This window comes from Lipotes vexillifer, unplaced genomic scaffold (genome assembly GCF_000442215.2).
Source record: "Lipotes vexillifer unplaced genomic scaffold, Lipotes_vexillifer_v1.1 scaffold809, whole genome shotgun sequence".
In the NCBI taxonomy this organism is placed as follows: domain Eukaryota; kingdom Metazoa; phylum Chordata; class Mammalia; order Artiodactyla; family Lipotidae; genus Lipotes; species Lipotes vexillifer.
In genome coordinates, this window is record NW_006788521.1 from 2,702,127 (window position 1) to 2,716,794 (window position 14,668).

At 42.1% G+C, this 14,668-nt stretch overlaps 1 protein-coding gene across 1 annotated transcript; it reads left to right on the forward strand.

Moving 5' to 3' along the window:
* Window positions 1-832: 832 nt before the first annotated feature.
* Window positions 833-13,556, forward strand: TRMO (tRNA methyltransferase O). Its single transcript, XM_007461660.1, has 5 exons — window positions 833-980; window positions 6,524-6,698; window positions 7,515-7,672; window positions 10,938-11,600; window positions 12,846-13,556. The coding sequence occupies exons 1-5, from the start codon at window positions 905-907 to the stop codon at window positions 13,103-13,105; spliced, it is 1,332 nt and encodes a 443-aa protein (XP_007461722.1). The 5' UTR covers window positions 833-904; the 3' UTR covers window positions 13,106-13,556.
* The last annotated feature ends 1,112 nt before the right edge of the window (window positions 13,557-14,668 follow it).

Consider the following 14,668-nt stretch of genomic DNA (forward strand, 5'->3'; position numbering starts at 1 on the left):
TGTGTTTTACGGTTTTGAATAATTTATTTTGCAGGCAGTATGTCCCCCCTCTCCCCATGAAGTAACAGGATAAAATGCTCAGAAGTAGAATTATATGTACAGAGGAACTTGATAAATACACAGGTGAGAGATGACATTACAAGTAAGTGGATAAAAGGCAAGGCTAGCGGTGCAGGGATAACTGGTCATCGCATGGGATGAAAACTGACTCTTGTTGGCCCTCAACTTTTTAGAGCTGCCCAGAAACAACGATTACAATCCCCTCAATGTGTATGGCATGTTGACTCAGTTTCATTCTCGCTTCATTTCTCGTGAGGTATGGAGCACAGGAACAGTCCCCACTTCTTGCCCGTTAATTTGGTGTGGGGCTACCCATCCATTAGATTTGAAATAAGGTTTACTTGGGGTTCCTTTCTGACAAAACAACGTTTTTCTTGTGGAAAAATGGGAGCATACAGAGAAGTATAAATGACCATCTGTGTATTCCCACCATTCAAGAAGAATTAACGTTTAATAACATCCGATCATCTTGCTATGTGCTAATTGTATATACATATTCTTTTTATTTAAAAATTAGCGTCATGCACTGGATATGTAGGTTGCTTATTATTTCGAGAGAGACATCTTTATGCATAAATCTTCATCGACGTGCCCCCCTTGGAAAGGGTGGTAACTTGGAGCTTCTGACTGCCCTGAATAGGCGGGCAACTGCAAGGGGTCCGCGCGATACAGCAGACACACGTTCAGAAGCGGACGGAGGGATCCAGGCCCTAATCGCCACCTAGCGGTGGCCTCCGGCGCCCGCGGCGCGCCGCACTTCTCCCGCACTGCGCAGGCGCCATGCCTGGAGACCGGAAGCAGAAGGCTTGAACGCGTTGGGTGGGCACCTGTGAGACCACTAGCCATGCGCGACTTGGAGGAGCCCGGCCCTCGACCCACAGCGACCTCTTGCGGGTGCGTGAAGCCGGCTCTGGAGACAGGTAACTTCTAAGAGGCTGAAGGTTCCGCACTCCGAAGAGCCCTAAGTGCAGGGAGCCGACTTCACTGCAGTGAGGGACGGCAAATGTGAGACCTAGAATGGACGTGGGTCGTTTTTCCTGATTATTGGAAGGCACGGGTCATGTGCTTAGGAGACCACGTGATGTGTCTTAGGCGAGCGGGATGACATCATCTCTCCTGTTCTGTTCTTGGTAGCTAAGGTGGCCTGGTCTTGGCAGAACAGTCACGTGCAGTGTAGCGGCCTTTGTCTTGGGGAGTTCTCACCCATAAATGAGAGACAGGATATATACAGCAGGTGTTCTGCCGATTCGGGATTAATGCCACAAGAGAGAAGCAACCTGTGCTGCAGGAAGTGTAGGAAATAGTTTTAAACTGGGCATTGAAAGATGGCCTGAGTTTGTTTCTCTTTATTTTCACCCCTATTTTTAGGGCAGAATATATTAACTTTAGAAATCCGAGGAAGCAAATGGAAAAAAAGATGAAAGTAGTCGGCCATTACCCAGAGAAAACCACTGTTAATCTCTTGGTGTCTACTTTCCATAATAGTTTCAGTGCCTACATACTAGAAACATGAGGTGATATGCGACACCATTGTTTCATAACTTCAAAAAAAACTTGAGGACTTCCCTGGTGGCGCAGTAGTTAAGAATCCACCTGCCAGTGCAGGGGACACGGGCTCAAGCCCTGGTCCTGGAAGATTCCTACATGTTGCAGAGCAACTAAGCCCGTGCACCACAACTACTGAGCCTGCACTCTAGAGCCTGCGAACCACAACGACTGAAGCCCTCGCGCCTAGAGCCCATGCTCCGCAGCAAGAGAAGCCACCGCAGTGAGAAGCCTGTGCGCCGCAATGAAGAGTTGCCCCCGCTCACAGCAGCGAAGACCCAAAGCAGCCAAAATTAACTAAATAAATTAAAAAAAATAAAACAAAACTTTGATTTGAATCCCAGCTCTACATTTATTAAAAACAAAACAAAACTTAAGGTTCATGAAAATCTTTCCATGGCAATTAATAATGTTAATTTTGAGAAGTTGCACACTATTTTGTTTTATAGATGTGCTCTTATTTAACCAGTTCCCTATTGTTGGGCATTTAGGTTATTGCTGGTTTTCATTGTTCTAAATGAAAGTTTTGAAACTAAAATCTTTGTGTATGTTCTAAATGTTTAACTTGAATTTCTAAAAGGTATTGTTATGTGGTCAACGGTTGTGCCTGTTAAAAAAAAAATGTTGCATACTGCCAGATTATAGGTCTGATAGTTTTTTTTAAAATTAATTATTTATATTTTGGGCTGCTTTGGGTCTTCATTGTTGCACGTGGGCTTTCTCTAGTTGTGGCGAGTGGGCTACTCTTTGTTGCGGTGCGTGGACTTCTCATTGTGATGGCTTCTCTTGTTGCAGAGCACAGGCTCTAGGCACATGGGCTTCAGTAGTTGTGTCATGCAGGCTCAGTATTTGTGGCACATGGGCTTAGTTGCTCTGCGGCATGTGGGATCTTCCCGGACCAGGGCTGGAGCCCATGCCCCTGCATTGGCAGGCAGATTCTTAATCACTGAGCCACCAGGGAAGCCCCAGTTCTGATGTTTTGACAGGCAGGAAAGAGCAGGGCTCAGAGGTCTACAGAGCATAGGGTCCGGGAGCTGTAAGTCAGAAGTGTTGGTTGGGGGACTTCCCTGGTGGCCCATTGGTTAAGACTCTGTGGTCCCAGTGCAGGGGGCCAGGGTTCGGTCCCTGGCCAGGGAACTAGATCCCACATGCATGCCGCGACTAAGATCCCGCACGTGGCAACAAAGATCCCGCATGTGGCAACAAAGATCCCACATGCCACAACTAAGACCCAGCACAGCCAAATAATAAATAAATAAATAAACAAACACAAGGAAGAGTAGCCCCCACTCGCCGCAGCTAGAGAAAAGCCTGTGCGCAGCAACGAAGACCCAACCCAGCCAAAAATAAATAAATAAATAAATAATAAAAATTAAAAAAAAGAAATATGACATCTGTTAATAGTGGGACACAAAAAGTTTAGAGAGTAGCGAGACATAAGGAACTCAGAATCTGGAGGACTGGTGTAGTGTGTTTTGAGGAGGGGAGGGACTGGCAGAGGGAAGACAAATTATAACAAGGGTAATTTAATAGTCCGGGCAAGAGGTGAAAAGGACCTGGACATTTCTGTCTGCACAAGACTTGTTGATAAGACTTGTGTACAGAAAGCCTCTGCGTTAATAATTTGTTGGGTTTTTAAAATTATATGGTTAGTACAGTTGTAATATTGTTAAATTGAGGGAAAAGCCTGTGTAAGGGCTTTAAAAATCTCTCCTTGCTGAGCACCTTCTGCTGTACTAGGTACTTTACATATTTTAGTCATCTTTCCAAGATAGGATGATTATCCTTGTTTTATAGCTGAGAAAACTGGATTTAGAGAGGTAAGCAGTTTTGCCCAAGATCACACAGCTAGTGTTACGGCCCTGTGTTGTTTTTGTCATTTTTCTCTTTTCATACCAGCCATAGGCCCCAGGGAAACTTCTCCCTCTTTCCATGTGGTTCTCATGCCAGTACTACTCTGGCATACCTGTGCTCTCCCTATTCTGCATGTATGTAAGGCAGTTTGATTTAATTGTTGATGTACTTGTCCACTCTGTCAATGTACTGCACACCTTGATGGTGAGAACTGGTTCTTGTTTATGCCTGTTGCCAGGCACTCAGCACAGTGCTTATCAAATGGTAGGTGCTTAATGTTTTCTTTTTGTTTGTTTTTTGAGATATGAGGCAAGAGGAAGAAGATCAGAATTCCCTTGGGTGGACGTTCTCAGGCCTCCACTTCAAGGAGAGCATTCAAGCAGAATTTATATTTGGAAATTATTGAGCATTTACATTTCATAGCATTTAATATCCCAAGAACCGGGGCACAGAGAATAAATAAGTTCCAGACATATTAGAATATGGTTAAGTTCCGACGTTTATTAGATGGATAGTTGATATGTTGAGAGTGGTCCCAAACATTTGAGAGTGACGTAGCTGAGGGACTCCTTCCAATGTAGCTCGTTCAGTTCATTGCTTACCCAGTATTATCTTGCTTATGTTCTTATAGAGGTGAACAAACAGGGTTGGAATAAATCTAATTGGTTACAACTTATATTTATCATAGCATATGTATAGCCTGTGAAAAACAGGTATAGACTGATTCAATGAAGTGATAGCTCAAGTTAGTTATAAACTTGTAGACCCCCAAGCAGATAGTCAGACACAAAAGTCTTTGATCATTACTACAGATAAGACATTTCCCATGATATTGAAGCATATTGTGAGTTTCTCTCAATCAACTGTTAACTCCACTGTGATAAGAGTTCTTGTTTTGTATTTTTTCCCCCAAACTTAGCACAATGTCTGGCAATTGTAGACACTTGGAAAGTGTTTGTTAAATAAAACAGAACATAACTGACTAGGGTAGGAGCACTTTTTGGCCATTTTTCTTCATGATATTTTTATGAACACCAGAGAATCGTTTGACTTCAGTTCCTTCATCTTTAAGATGTTTACTGTATCAATTCCACAGAGCATAGGTGAAGGTTTAAAAAAAAGAGTGCCTGTAAATGTAGTTGGAAAAAAATTTAAAGTCATCAAAAACGTACGCAGTGTTGATGGATCTTAGAATCATAATATTGAGAGAGAGAAAGCAAGTCTGAGAAAATACCAGTTTTTATAGAACTCAAAGACAAAATAAATGAAACGTTATTTAAGCATGCATATGCATGTGATAAAATCATATTTAAGAAAAGAAATGAATGATAAAGACCACATTCAGGCTCTTGTTCAGGCACATTCAGGGGAAAGGTAGGGAGAGAGGCAACATAAAAAGAGGCAAGTTGTTGGTAAAGCACTAGTTTTTGGGCTGGGTGGTGGTACACAGGATTTCATTTTAACATTATGCTTTATTATATATATGTTGCATGTAATATTTTATATGTATCACGTAATTTAGTTTTTATAAGTGAAAAGTCACGAAAGGCTATGAAGGACAGGCCTATAGTCTCACTGCCCACCTGTGCTGATAGGATAGATTTAATGGAAACTGGAAATAAAATGAGGTTCTAGAATGTCTTTATATCATCTCTTAAAAGAAGCTAATACAGCCTTCATGAAATGTGAAAAAAAAGTTATCTATAAATTCAAAATGCTAGTTGCAGATGCCTTCTACTTTAAACCTATATTGATGTTGCCTGGCCAGTTTTTTCTTCTTTTGAGTTACTGGTTTAAAACATTTTAAAAATGATTTGTGAGTATTGTAAAATTTTCAAATATTATAGAAATTACAGAGTTAAATATAAAAATAATCCAACAATCCCTCCACCAGTTTTTTTTTTTTTAACTCACAGTTCCATCTTTATTACTTCTAACAAAAGATACTAGAATGATACTTTTGTCTCTTCCTTGATATTTGTCTACTGAATTAACTTCGACCATCCCAATAGAAGAATGTGCCAATAAATTATTGATGACTTTTTACTGTTGCCTGTATGGTGCAATGATACCAATATCAGAGGGATTACAACCAGCCTAAACAGAAAAGAACAAAATTTAAAGTCTCCACCAGTTTTAACCAATGTTAAAATTTTGGTGAATATCCTTCTAGATAGCTTTCTCAACATACATATGTGCATGTTTAGTTAGGTAAATACATTAAATTTTCATAAATAGGATTATGTTACACATATTCTTTCACTTTTTCACTTTCCATTTTAATCAGTTTAGACTTACATAATCCTTTTCTCCATGTAGCATGAATTTTTAAAGTACCTATCCTCTTGTAGGCAAGTACTAGACAATGAGAACGTAGCAGTCAGTAAGACAGAAAAACTCCTGCCCACATGGAGTTTACATTCTAGTGGGGCAGAGAGCTGCTGGAGCAAGCCTAACCTGAAATCTATACTGCCTCTAGATATTTTAGTACTGTGATCCCATACACTCCCTTTATTGCTTAATTAAACTAGTTTTTTTCGTGTGTTCTGTTGTTTTCAATTGAAAGCATTTTTACCTATATACAGTCTCTGTCTCCTTATCTTTCATTATTCTTTGCCTTGTATTTTCACACTCCAGCCAATCAAAATGGCTTGTTCCCTGCTTATGCTATAAAATTTCCCATTTAACTTTGTGCAGCTTATTCCCTCTGTTTGAAATACCCTCTTAGCCCTAACCAAGGTCACATAACATAGTAATGGTTGCATAGAATTTGAATTATAGTCATAGTAGGTCTTCTAAAAATGAATTTTTCCTTTCATTCTTTCTTTCTTAGACCAATACTCTTTCCAGTTTATTATCTAAAGGGATGTATTGATAACAGTGATATATGTAATGATAAGGATATTTATATGTATTTTTGAATGCTATAAGAATCTTATTTTATAGTTGCATAACACCTAATAGATTTTAAAACTATGAAATCGATGCATTAAAGAAAACATGTCTTCCTACATCTTTGCTTGACCTTTTCATTAATGATTTCTTATCTAATTTTCTTCTGTAGGGAATCTTTTAACTGAGCCAATTGGTTACTTGGAATCCTGTTTCTCAGCCAAGAATGGTACTCCAAGGCAGCCATCCATTTGTAGCCATTCACGGGCTTGTTTGAGGATTAGAAAAAGTATCTTTAATAATCCTGAACATTCCTTGATGGGCTTAGAACAGTTTTCTCATGTTTGGTAAGTTGTTTTATAGTTAGAAATGGTACTTTGGACCATAACTTGCCCTTGAGTAAAGTACTCCAGTTGGAGGCAACCCTGGAGACTGCCATCCAGACCACTCTTGTCTATTGCATGGGATTTTTGTACTATATTCATGCATGTGATTTTCTTCATAACTTGGACACCCTCGGGGAAGCTTGGGATCCACTGAGGGGCACATTCCATCTGCAGTTGGTTCCAGTTTTGTTGAATGACTTCTGTTGAGCTGAAATCTGTAGACCTTCTCGATTCTGTCCATGGGTCATTATTCTGTCCTCTAGACCATGGGTCAGCAAGCTATGGCCTGTGGACCAAACCCATTGCATCTTCTGTGTTTGTAAGTAAGTTTATGGGAACATAACCACGTGCATTCATTTATGTGTTGGCTGTGGCTACTTTTGTGTTACAACAGCAGAGTTGAATTATTTATAGCAGAGACTCGTTGACCTGCAAACCCTAAAATATTTACCACCTGGTCCTTTACAGAAAAAGTTTGTGGACCCTGCTCTAGACCCATGAAGTATTGTTTATTCAGGTACTTGACAAAAGCCTGTTAAGGTCCTAGCATGTGCCAGTCATTGTGTTACGGGCAGTGGATATAGAGATAAGACTGTCTTCTTTCAAAAAACGGGAATGATATTACTCTTTTTTCCCCCACTGATTACATTTTAGTACCATTAGAAGCATTCTTTATGTTTTAATTTGTGGGGATTAAGGTTTTTTTTCTCCCTCAAATCATTATGATAGATTGACTGTGTTCTTTTCTTACTCAGTGGTTTGGTTTATTTTCAATAGGATTTTGTTTGTTTTTCACAAAAATGGCCATTTGAGCTGTAAGGCAAAAGTGCAGCCTCCTAGGCTGAATGGTGTGAAGACTGGCGTTTTCTCTACAAGGAGCCCACATCGTCCCAATGCGATAGGACTGACCCTAGCCAAACTGGAAAAGGTAGAAGGTTTGTACTTTTACCACTTTTTCCTTAACCAAAAGAAGTCTTATAAAATCAACATAGTATTCAGCACTGGCTGTTATTGAGACAAGTACCAATGGTGTTAGCCCCTGTGAACCACCAGACATTGAAGAAAATGAAACGATTAAAAGAATGTCAGCATTGAAACACTTTGGAATAAGCTCTCATAGGATGCTCAGAGTTAGTTTATGTCATTATATTTATCAGAAGTTATTAAATTATTTAAAAGTAACTCTTAAGATTTTATAATCAGTAAGTTAGTAACCAAACTTTTTCTGACTTGGAATGCAGTAAATATAAAATGATCTAAAAATAACTGGACACTCTTGGGCTTCCCTGGTGGCGCAGTGGTTGAGAATCTGCCTGCTAATGCAGGGGACGTGGGTTCGAGCCCTGGTCTGGGAAGATCCCACATGCCGCGGAGCAACTGGGCCCCTGAGCCACAACTACTGAGCCTGCGCATCTGAAGCCTGTGCTCCGCAACAAGAGAGGCCGCGATAGTGAGAGGCCCGCGCACGGCGATGAAGAGTGGCCCCCGCTTGCCACAACTAGAGAAAGCCCTTGCACAGAAACGAAGACCCAACACAGCCAAATAAATAAATAAATAAACAAATGTGGGGTTTAAAAAAATAAGAATAATTTAAAATTAATCAATAAAAAAAATAAATAAAATAAAAATAACTGGACACTCTCAAAATTTAACGCACAGTAACTGGTTGCACATGCATATATGGTCAGCACATCTGACTGCAGTGTGGTGGATCATTTCTTCCTTGCAGCCCTGAGGAAATGAATGTGCATTGTGGCTGCAGTGCCACTGTCCACTGTGATGTGAGGCAGAGGGTCTGGGATGAATGCACCATAGGTTGAACATTTGTCAGATTGTGGGAGAACCTGTGTAGAATACCAGATTAGATTTAACTACGTGTTCATATATAAACACGTTACTGAGCCGTTCATTTCTGAAAGCCTCCCATTCTTGAATCCCTTGGACCTGATCAGCACATTTGGGTGTGCTGGGTAACACACAACTTGGGTAACAGTACTGGAACGTTTTATGATCGTTCGTGCAACCCACACATATTTTCTGAGCACTGAATATGTGCTAACCATTGTTCTAGGTGCTGGGGATATAGTGGCAAGCAGATTAGATAAAAATCCCAGCCCTACAGAGGATCTTAGCATTCTAATGGGGAAGATCAAATCAGAAAGGTGAAAGGCAAACACAGTAGCGCTGTAGACACTCTTATAAATAAGTGTTATGAGGATGACTAGTGTTTGTGTGGTGCTTTGCAGTTTATAAAGAGTGTTCATGTATGGTATCTCACAGTGGCTCCTGGGCTTGATAAGGTAGCAGTCTCCATGTTATGGATGAGGGCACTGAGGTTCTTTGATGTTTGATAATTTACCCAATAGCATCCAGCCAGGGGGTTGTCTGACTTCAAATCCCACGAACTCTCACCTGTGCCCCAGTGCTTTTCCTTCTTTTACAGACATTATTAGGCATAATCTATCATTAGAAAGTCCAAAATCTTCTTTCCAAAGTTCCAGGTTCATTTACAATAAGCATGTTTTAGAAATCAGAGTCCTTTGTTAGTCATGTTTTTCTCAAATGGAGATAGGATCAAATGTGATCACATGCAGTTTTTGATTCTCACTGGGTCAGTTTTCCAAGGATCAAGTTAGTAGACTTTGCCCCAGTAGAAGGAACTGAACAGCAGCTGTATAAGTGGGACAACAATTAAGCTTTCCTTAATATTTGGTAATGGTGACTTATGTTCTGTTTATTTTATTTTGGCTGCATTGGGTCTTTGTTGCTGTGCGCGGGCTTTCTGTAGTTGTGGTTAGCGGGGTTTCTCATTGCCTCTCGTGTTGTGGAGCATGGGCTCTAGGCACGCGGGCTTCAGTAGTTGCAGCACGTGGGCTCTAGAGTGTGTGGGCTTCAGTAGTTGTGGCGTGTGGGCTCAATAGTTGTGGCATATGGGCTCTAGGGCACGTGGGCTTCAGTAGTTGTGGAGCATGGGCTCAGTAGTTATGGCTCATGGGTTCTAGAGTGTAGGCTCAGTAGTTGTGGCACACAGACTTAGTTGCTCAGCAGCATGTGAGATCTTCCTGGACCAGGGATCAAACCCGTGTCCCCTGCATTGGCAGGTGGGTTCTTAACCACTGTGCCACAGGGAAGTGCCCTGTTTAATTATTCAGTGAAGTATTAGATTCCTGTTGCTGTGTAACAAATTACCATGCACTATCAGTTTAAACAGCACACATTTATCATGTGTTTAAAACATTACAATGTTCCTATAGGTTAGGAGTATGGGCACAGCTTAGCTGGGTCCTAACTTAAGAGTCTCTCCAAGCTGCAGTGAAGTGGAGTGAGTTCTTTTCTGGAGGTTTGACTGTAGAAGAATCCATTTCCAAGCCCACTCTGGTCATAGGCAGAATTCACTTCCTTGCAGTTGTGGTTCTGAGGGTCCTGGCCTCTTGCTGGTTGTTGGCTGGTGGCTGCTCCCAGCTCCTAGAGGTGGCCCCCAGCGCCTAGAGACCTCTCGCAGTGCCTTGCCACACAGGCTTTCCCAGCAAGGCTGCTTGCTTCTTCAAGCCCATGGGGAGAGTCTCTCAAGTGAATCTGCCAGCAAACACAGGAGTCTTAGATAACATAACGTAGTCACTGAAGTGATATCAAGTCATACTCAAGAAGAGGGGATTATATACCAGGAGGTGACATCATGGGGCCACCTTAGACTCTGTTTGACACATTGGAAACCATCATCAGTCCCACAGAGATATATTGAGGATTCTGATGTGTCTGGAACAGAGTTAGAAGCCCCCAGTGATGCAAAGGTGAGATGGCCCCACCTAGTGCTCGAGGACCTACTTACTGTCTAGAGGGAGAGACTCTAAGCAGGTCATTGCTAGACCATGTGACAAGGGCTCCAGGAGAGGTTCGGGCACAGGTACCTCTGCGGAACTCAGAGGAAAGAATGCTTATGTCTGGAAGAGCCAGAAAGGCTCTGTAAAGGAGGTGTTTCGTGAGAGCCTTGAAGAGCAAGTAGGAGTTTGACAGATAAAGAAGAGAATGGGTTTCTAGGTAGAAAGAAAACTGTATGTTGGCACCAGGTATAAGAGGGTCTGGTGCGTAAGAGAATTGTGAGTAGGCTTGGTGGGATTTAAGCAGACATTGTTGATTCTCCAGTTGTTTGCACTGTTCTTCATTGTTAATATTTCTAAGAGGATGTTTTTCACATTATAGGTGGAGCCATATACCTTTCTGGAATTGACATGATTCATGGCACACCTGTACTAGACATAAAGCCCTACATAGCTGATTATGACTCGCCACAAAATTTGATTGAGCCTTTAGGGGACTTTAATTTACAGAATAACCAATATAAACCAAAAACCGTGTCCCAGTGTGACGGCAAGACTGATAGCTGTGACCAGCAACAGCTCTCAGGGTACGAGGAACCGGAGCTCTACAGTTGTACTAAGGAGAAACCTAAATGTCCCGAAGATAGAACTTCGGGAGAAAACAACGCAAAACACGACAACTCAGCAAAAATCCAGCAAAGCTCACCTGAGCCCAGGGAGAGAGCAGCAGATTTGGGTGAAGAATCAGGAAGTGGTCCGAGTCCTAGGACAGCAGAAGAGCAAAGTGGCCCATGTTGCCTGGAGAAGAGCTTTCCAGAGGAACAAGCAGACAGCAGGCTGGGGAGAGGGGAAGCAGTGGCGGTCGCACAAGGACACAGCATGGAGATGCCGCCCGAGGCTCCTCCCTGCCCTTCCAGGGCGGCTGGTGCAGCCCACCGCAGTGCGGTCCCCACCTGGGTGAGAGAGGCTCCTGTGGCCACCTTGGGAGTCCGGTTTACTCCTCACGCGGAGATGGACCTTGAGCACCTCAGCTCAGGTGAACCAGGTACTTTCCATTTCTTGTTTCTGAATGAGAGATGAGCTTTTACTTGGAGGTTTAGGCAAACTTGCTATTTCTGAGGGCAGTTTTTTTTTTGTTTTTTTTTCGGTACTCAGGTCTCTCACTGTTGAGGCCTCTCCCGTTGCGGAGCACAGGCTCCGGACGCGCAGGCTCAGTGGCCATGGCTCACGGGCCCAGCCGCTCCGCGGCATGTGGGATCTTCCCGTACCGGGGCACGAACCCGTGTCCCCTGCATCGGCAGGCTGACTCTCAACCACTGCGCCACAGGCAAGCCCTGAGGGCAGTTTTATATAGAGTATTTGTGATTATGACTTGTAAAGAAACGTAGAAGTATAAAATCATACTTGGGCAACATCATCATCTGATGGCTTTCAATCAACAGCTGTTTGTTCAGCACAGTGAGTGCCAGGCACTCAGTCAAGTATTCACTGAGAACGGCTGCTGCCCAGGAATTGGGCCTCTTGTTTGCATGTGGCAGTAGCTCTTGGGAGTTCTCAAACAGCATTCAGAAGCTAAATTGTGCTTCCTCTGTACCTATGTAGATCGAGTTTTTTCATCTGTTTCACTATCTGAGTAGAGAAGTGTCTCATCTTGTTTTACCTACTGGGTGATGGATAGCTCGACCTCTGTCACAGAGCCCAGGAGTGAGAAGGAAAGAGTGTCTTAGCACAGAAATTGTCCCCATAAAGTCCCAGCACTAGAGGCTTGCACTTCACTGCAGAAGAGAGAGGCCACAGGGCTTTTAACTTGGAGCCTGTTTACTCTAATACATGGTTGTTAACAAACATTGTTATCTGGTTTTTCCAGCCCACACGCAGATTCCAAGTAGCTGTCCAGAGTGAAGGAGAGGCCCATTAAAAAGTGGGTGTGGTGATTCCTGTAAGAAGTAGCCAGTTAGTTGCCAAGGAGATGTCAGATTTCACCTGCCCCTGGATGGTTGTTCTATTCATTCTTTCCTAAGGCTTTATGTTTAAACAGAACATTTGATTTTTAAATCAATCTCTTTATTTTTAAAGTTTTGTTTATGAAAGTTGTTTAATCACTGTGTACAGTTCATGGGAAGAGGAAGGTCAGTTTTTTTGTGTGTGGGGAGTGGGGTGCGTCCCACACAACTTGTGGGATCTTAGTTCACCGACCAGGGATTGAACCCTCGCCCTCAGCAGTGAAAGCATGGAGTCGTCGCCACTGGACCGCCAGGGGAATCCCCAAGTTGTGTTCTTCTTATTGCAGGTATTGGTCAGGCTTCATTTAAGTATTTTCGGTCAGCGGAGGAAGCAAGGTGTGCCATCGAGGCTGTGCTGTCAGCCGACCCTCGGTCTGTATATCGACGGAAACTCTGCCAGGATCGTCTTTTCTACTTTACAGTAGACATAGCACATGTCACGTGCTGGTTTGGTGATGGCTTTGCAGAGGTCTTAAGGATCAAGCCGGCTTCTGGGCCTGTTCAGATGAGTGACCCTGCGGAGTCCTTGGTGCCTCTGGGATCGTGAGTAGCCTCCATCGAGTCTTTAAGACAGCCTAATTAACTTCGGTATGGCTGTTGGATTTTCTGTACAACCTAATGATGTGCCTTCTTTGCAGAAAGAAGCAACACTTTGTGATCTCACCGCTTTGATTGATTTGGGTTGTTCAGAATATTTACTTGAAAAACATGTATTTTAATAAACTAAGAGATACAGAATTTGGAGAAATCGCCATATCATGATCGTTTTTGATCAGTTAATATTGAAGAATCCAAAGGTGATGCTTTATCAGTGTTTTCTGAAAGAAGTCAGTTCTTCTTGGCACTTGATAAAACTGGGCAGAAGCTGGGGGGATGTGTTGAACAATTCATGTTGGTTTTTTTGTCTGAAAAAGTCTGACCTCTCTGTTTTATTCTAAATCAAACTGGGTTGTCATATCTTAAGAAACTAACAAATCAAAACCAAGTAGTTATAAAGATCTTTAGAGATTAAGCCCCTGTGTTTCAGAGACTTTGCCACACACACACGCATGCACACATGCACACACGTGTATGTGTAATATTTAATCCTGATTCCAAAATTAGAGACTCTAAGGTTTCTTTGGATGCCTTTGTATCAGAAAAGAAAGTCACTCTGAGAAGTCCAAGAAAATAACTTAATTACTGGTTTATTTTTTATTTATTCTATGACTGTTTACTGAGAACTATTGTGAGTTAGGTTTTGATGATAGAATGAGATGAACAGGATGCAATTCTTGTTGCAGGTCATAGTTGTGGAGGAAGACACAAACACATTGTTGTATTACAGTTAGATAGAGTAATTAAGTCCATACATGATTCCTGTGTAAGCACCACACGGGAAGCAGTTGTAAGAATGTATTGCCTATAGGTGACTTTAAAGATGTGATCCCAGATAACTGAAGATTTATGATCAGTGTAACCAAATTAGGCACCTGTCAACATGACGTAGGCTTTCCTAATCGCAACTGTAGATCTTAATAGCTGCTTGATCATGGTTTTGAAATGAGCCCTGCTGCCTGTGGATACTTGCACAGTCATTTGTGGCTGATGACACTGCACTCCTGAAACAAACTGGGTTTTATTTGAGTTTACTTAGAACCTCTTGGGGAGGTATATTTAATTGGACTTTTAAAAGCTTTTTATTTCTAGATAATTACAGATTCATAGGAAGTTGCAAAAAATAGGGCAAAGGTCCCGTGTACCCTTTACCTAGCTTCTTCCCATGGTAACATCTTACATAACTATGGTATGATGTTAAAACTAGGAAGTTGACATTGGTACAATCCACCCTTTATTTTGATTTTGAATTCTTTTCTCTTAAAATTACTTTGAGACTGAGTCAGGTCTTGAAGCACAAAATGTTGATATTTAATATGGAAAAAATAACTATTAGGACCATACCAACTGGCCTTCTAGCAAGAGGACTGTTCTGTTGTTTGGGGTTTTAATATACATTCTCAGGATTTTAAAACTAAAATCCTAAATATAATCCAGCTTAGTTCTCTGCCAGCTCACCAGTCTTTTCATTATACCCAGTGTTTGGCCCTCTCCCCCTGCTTAATCCCCTCGG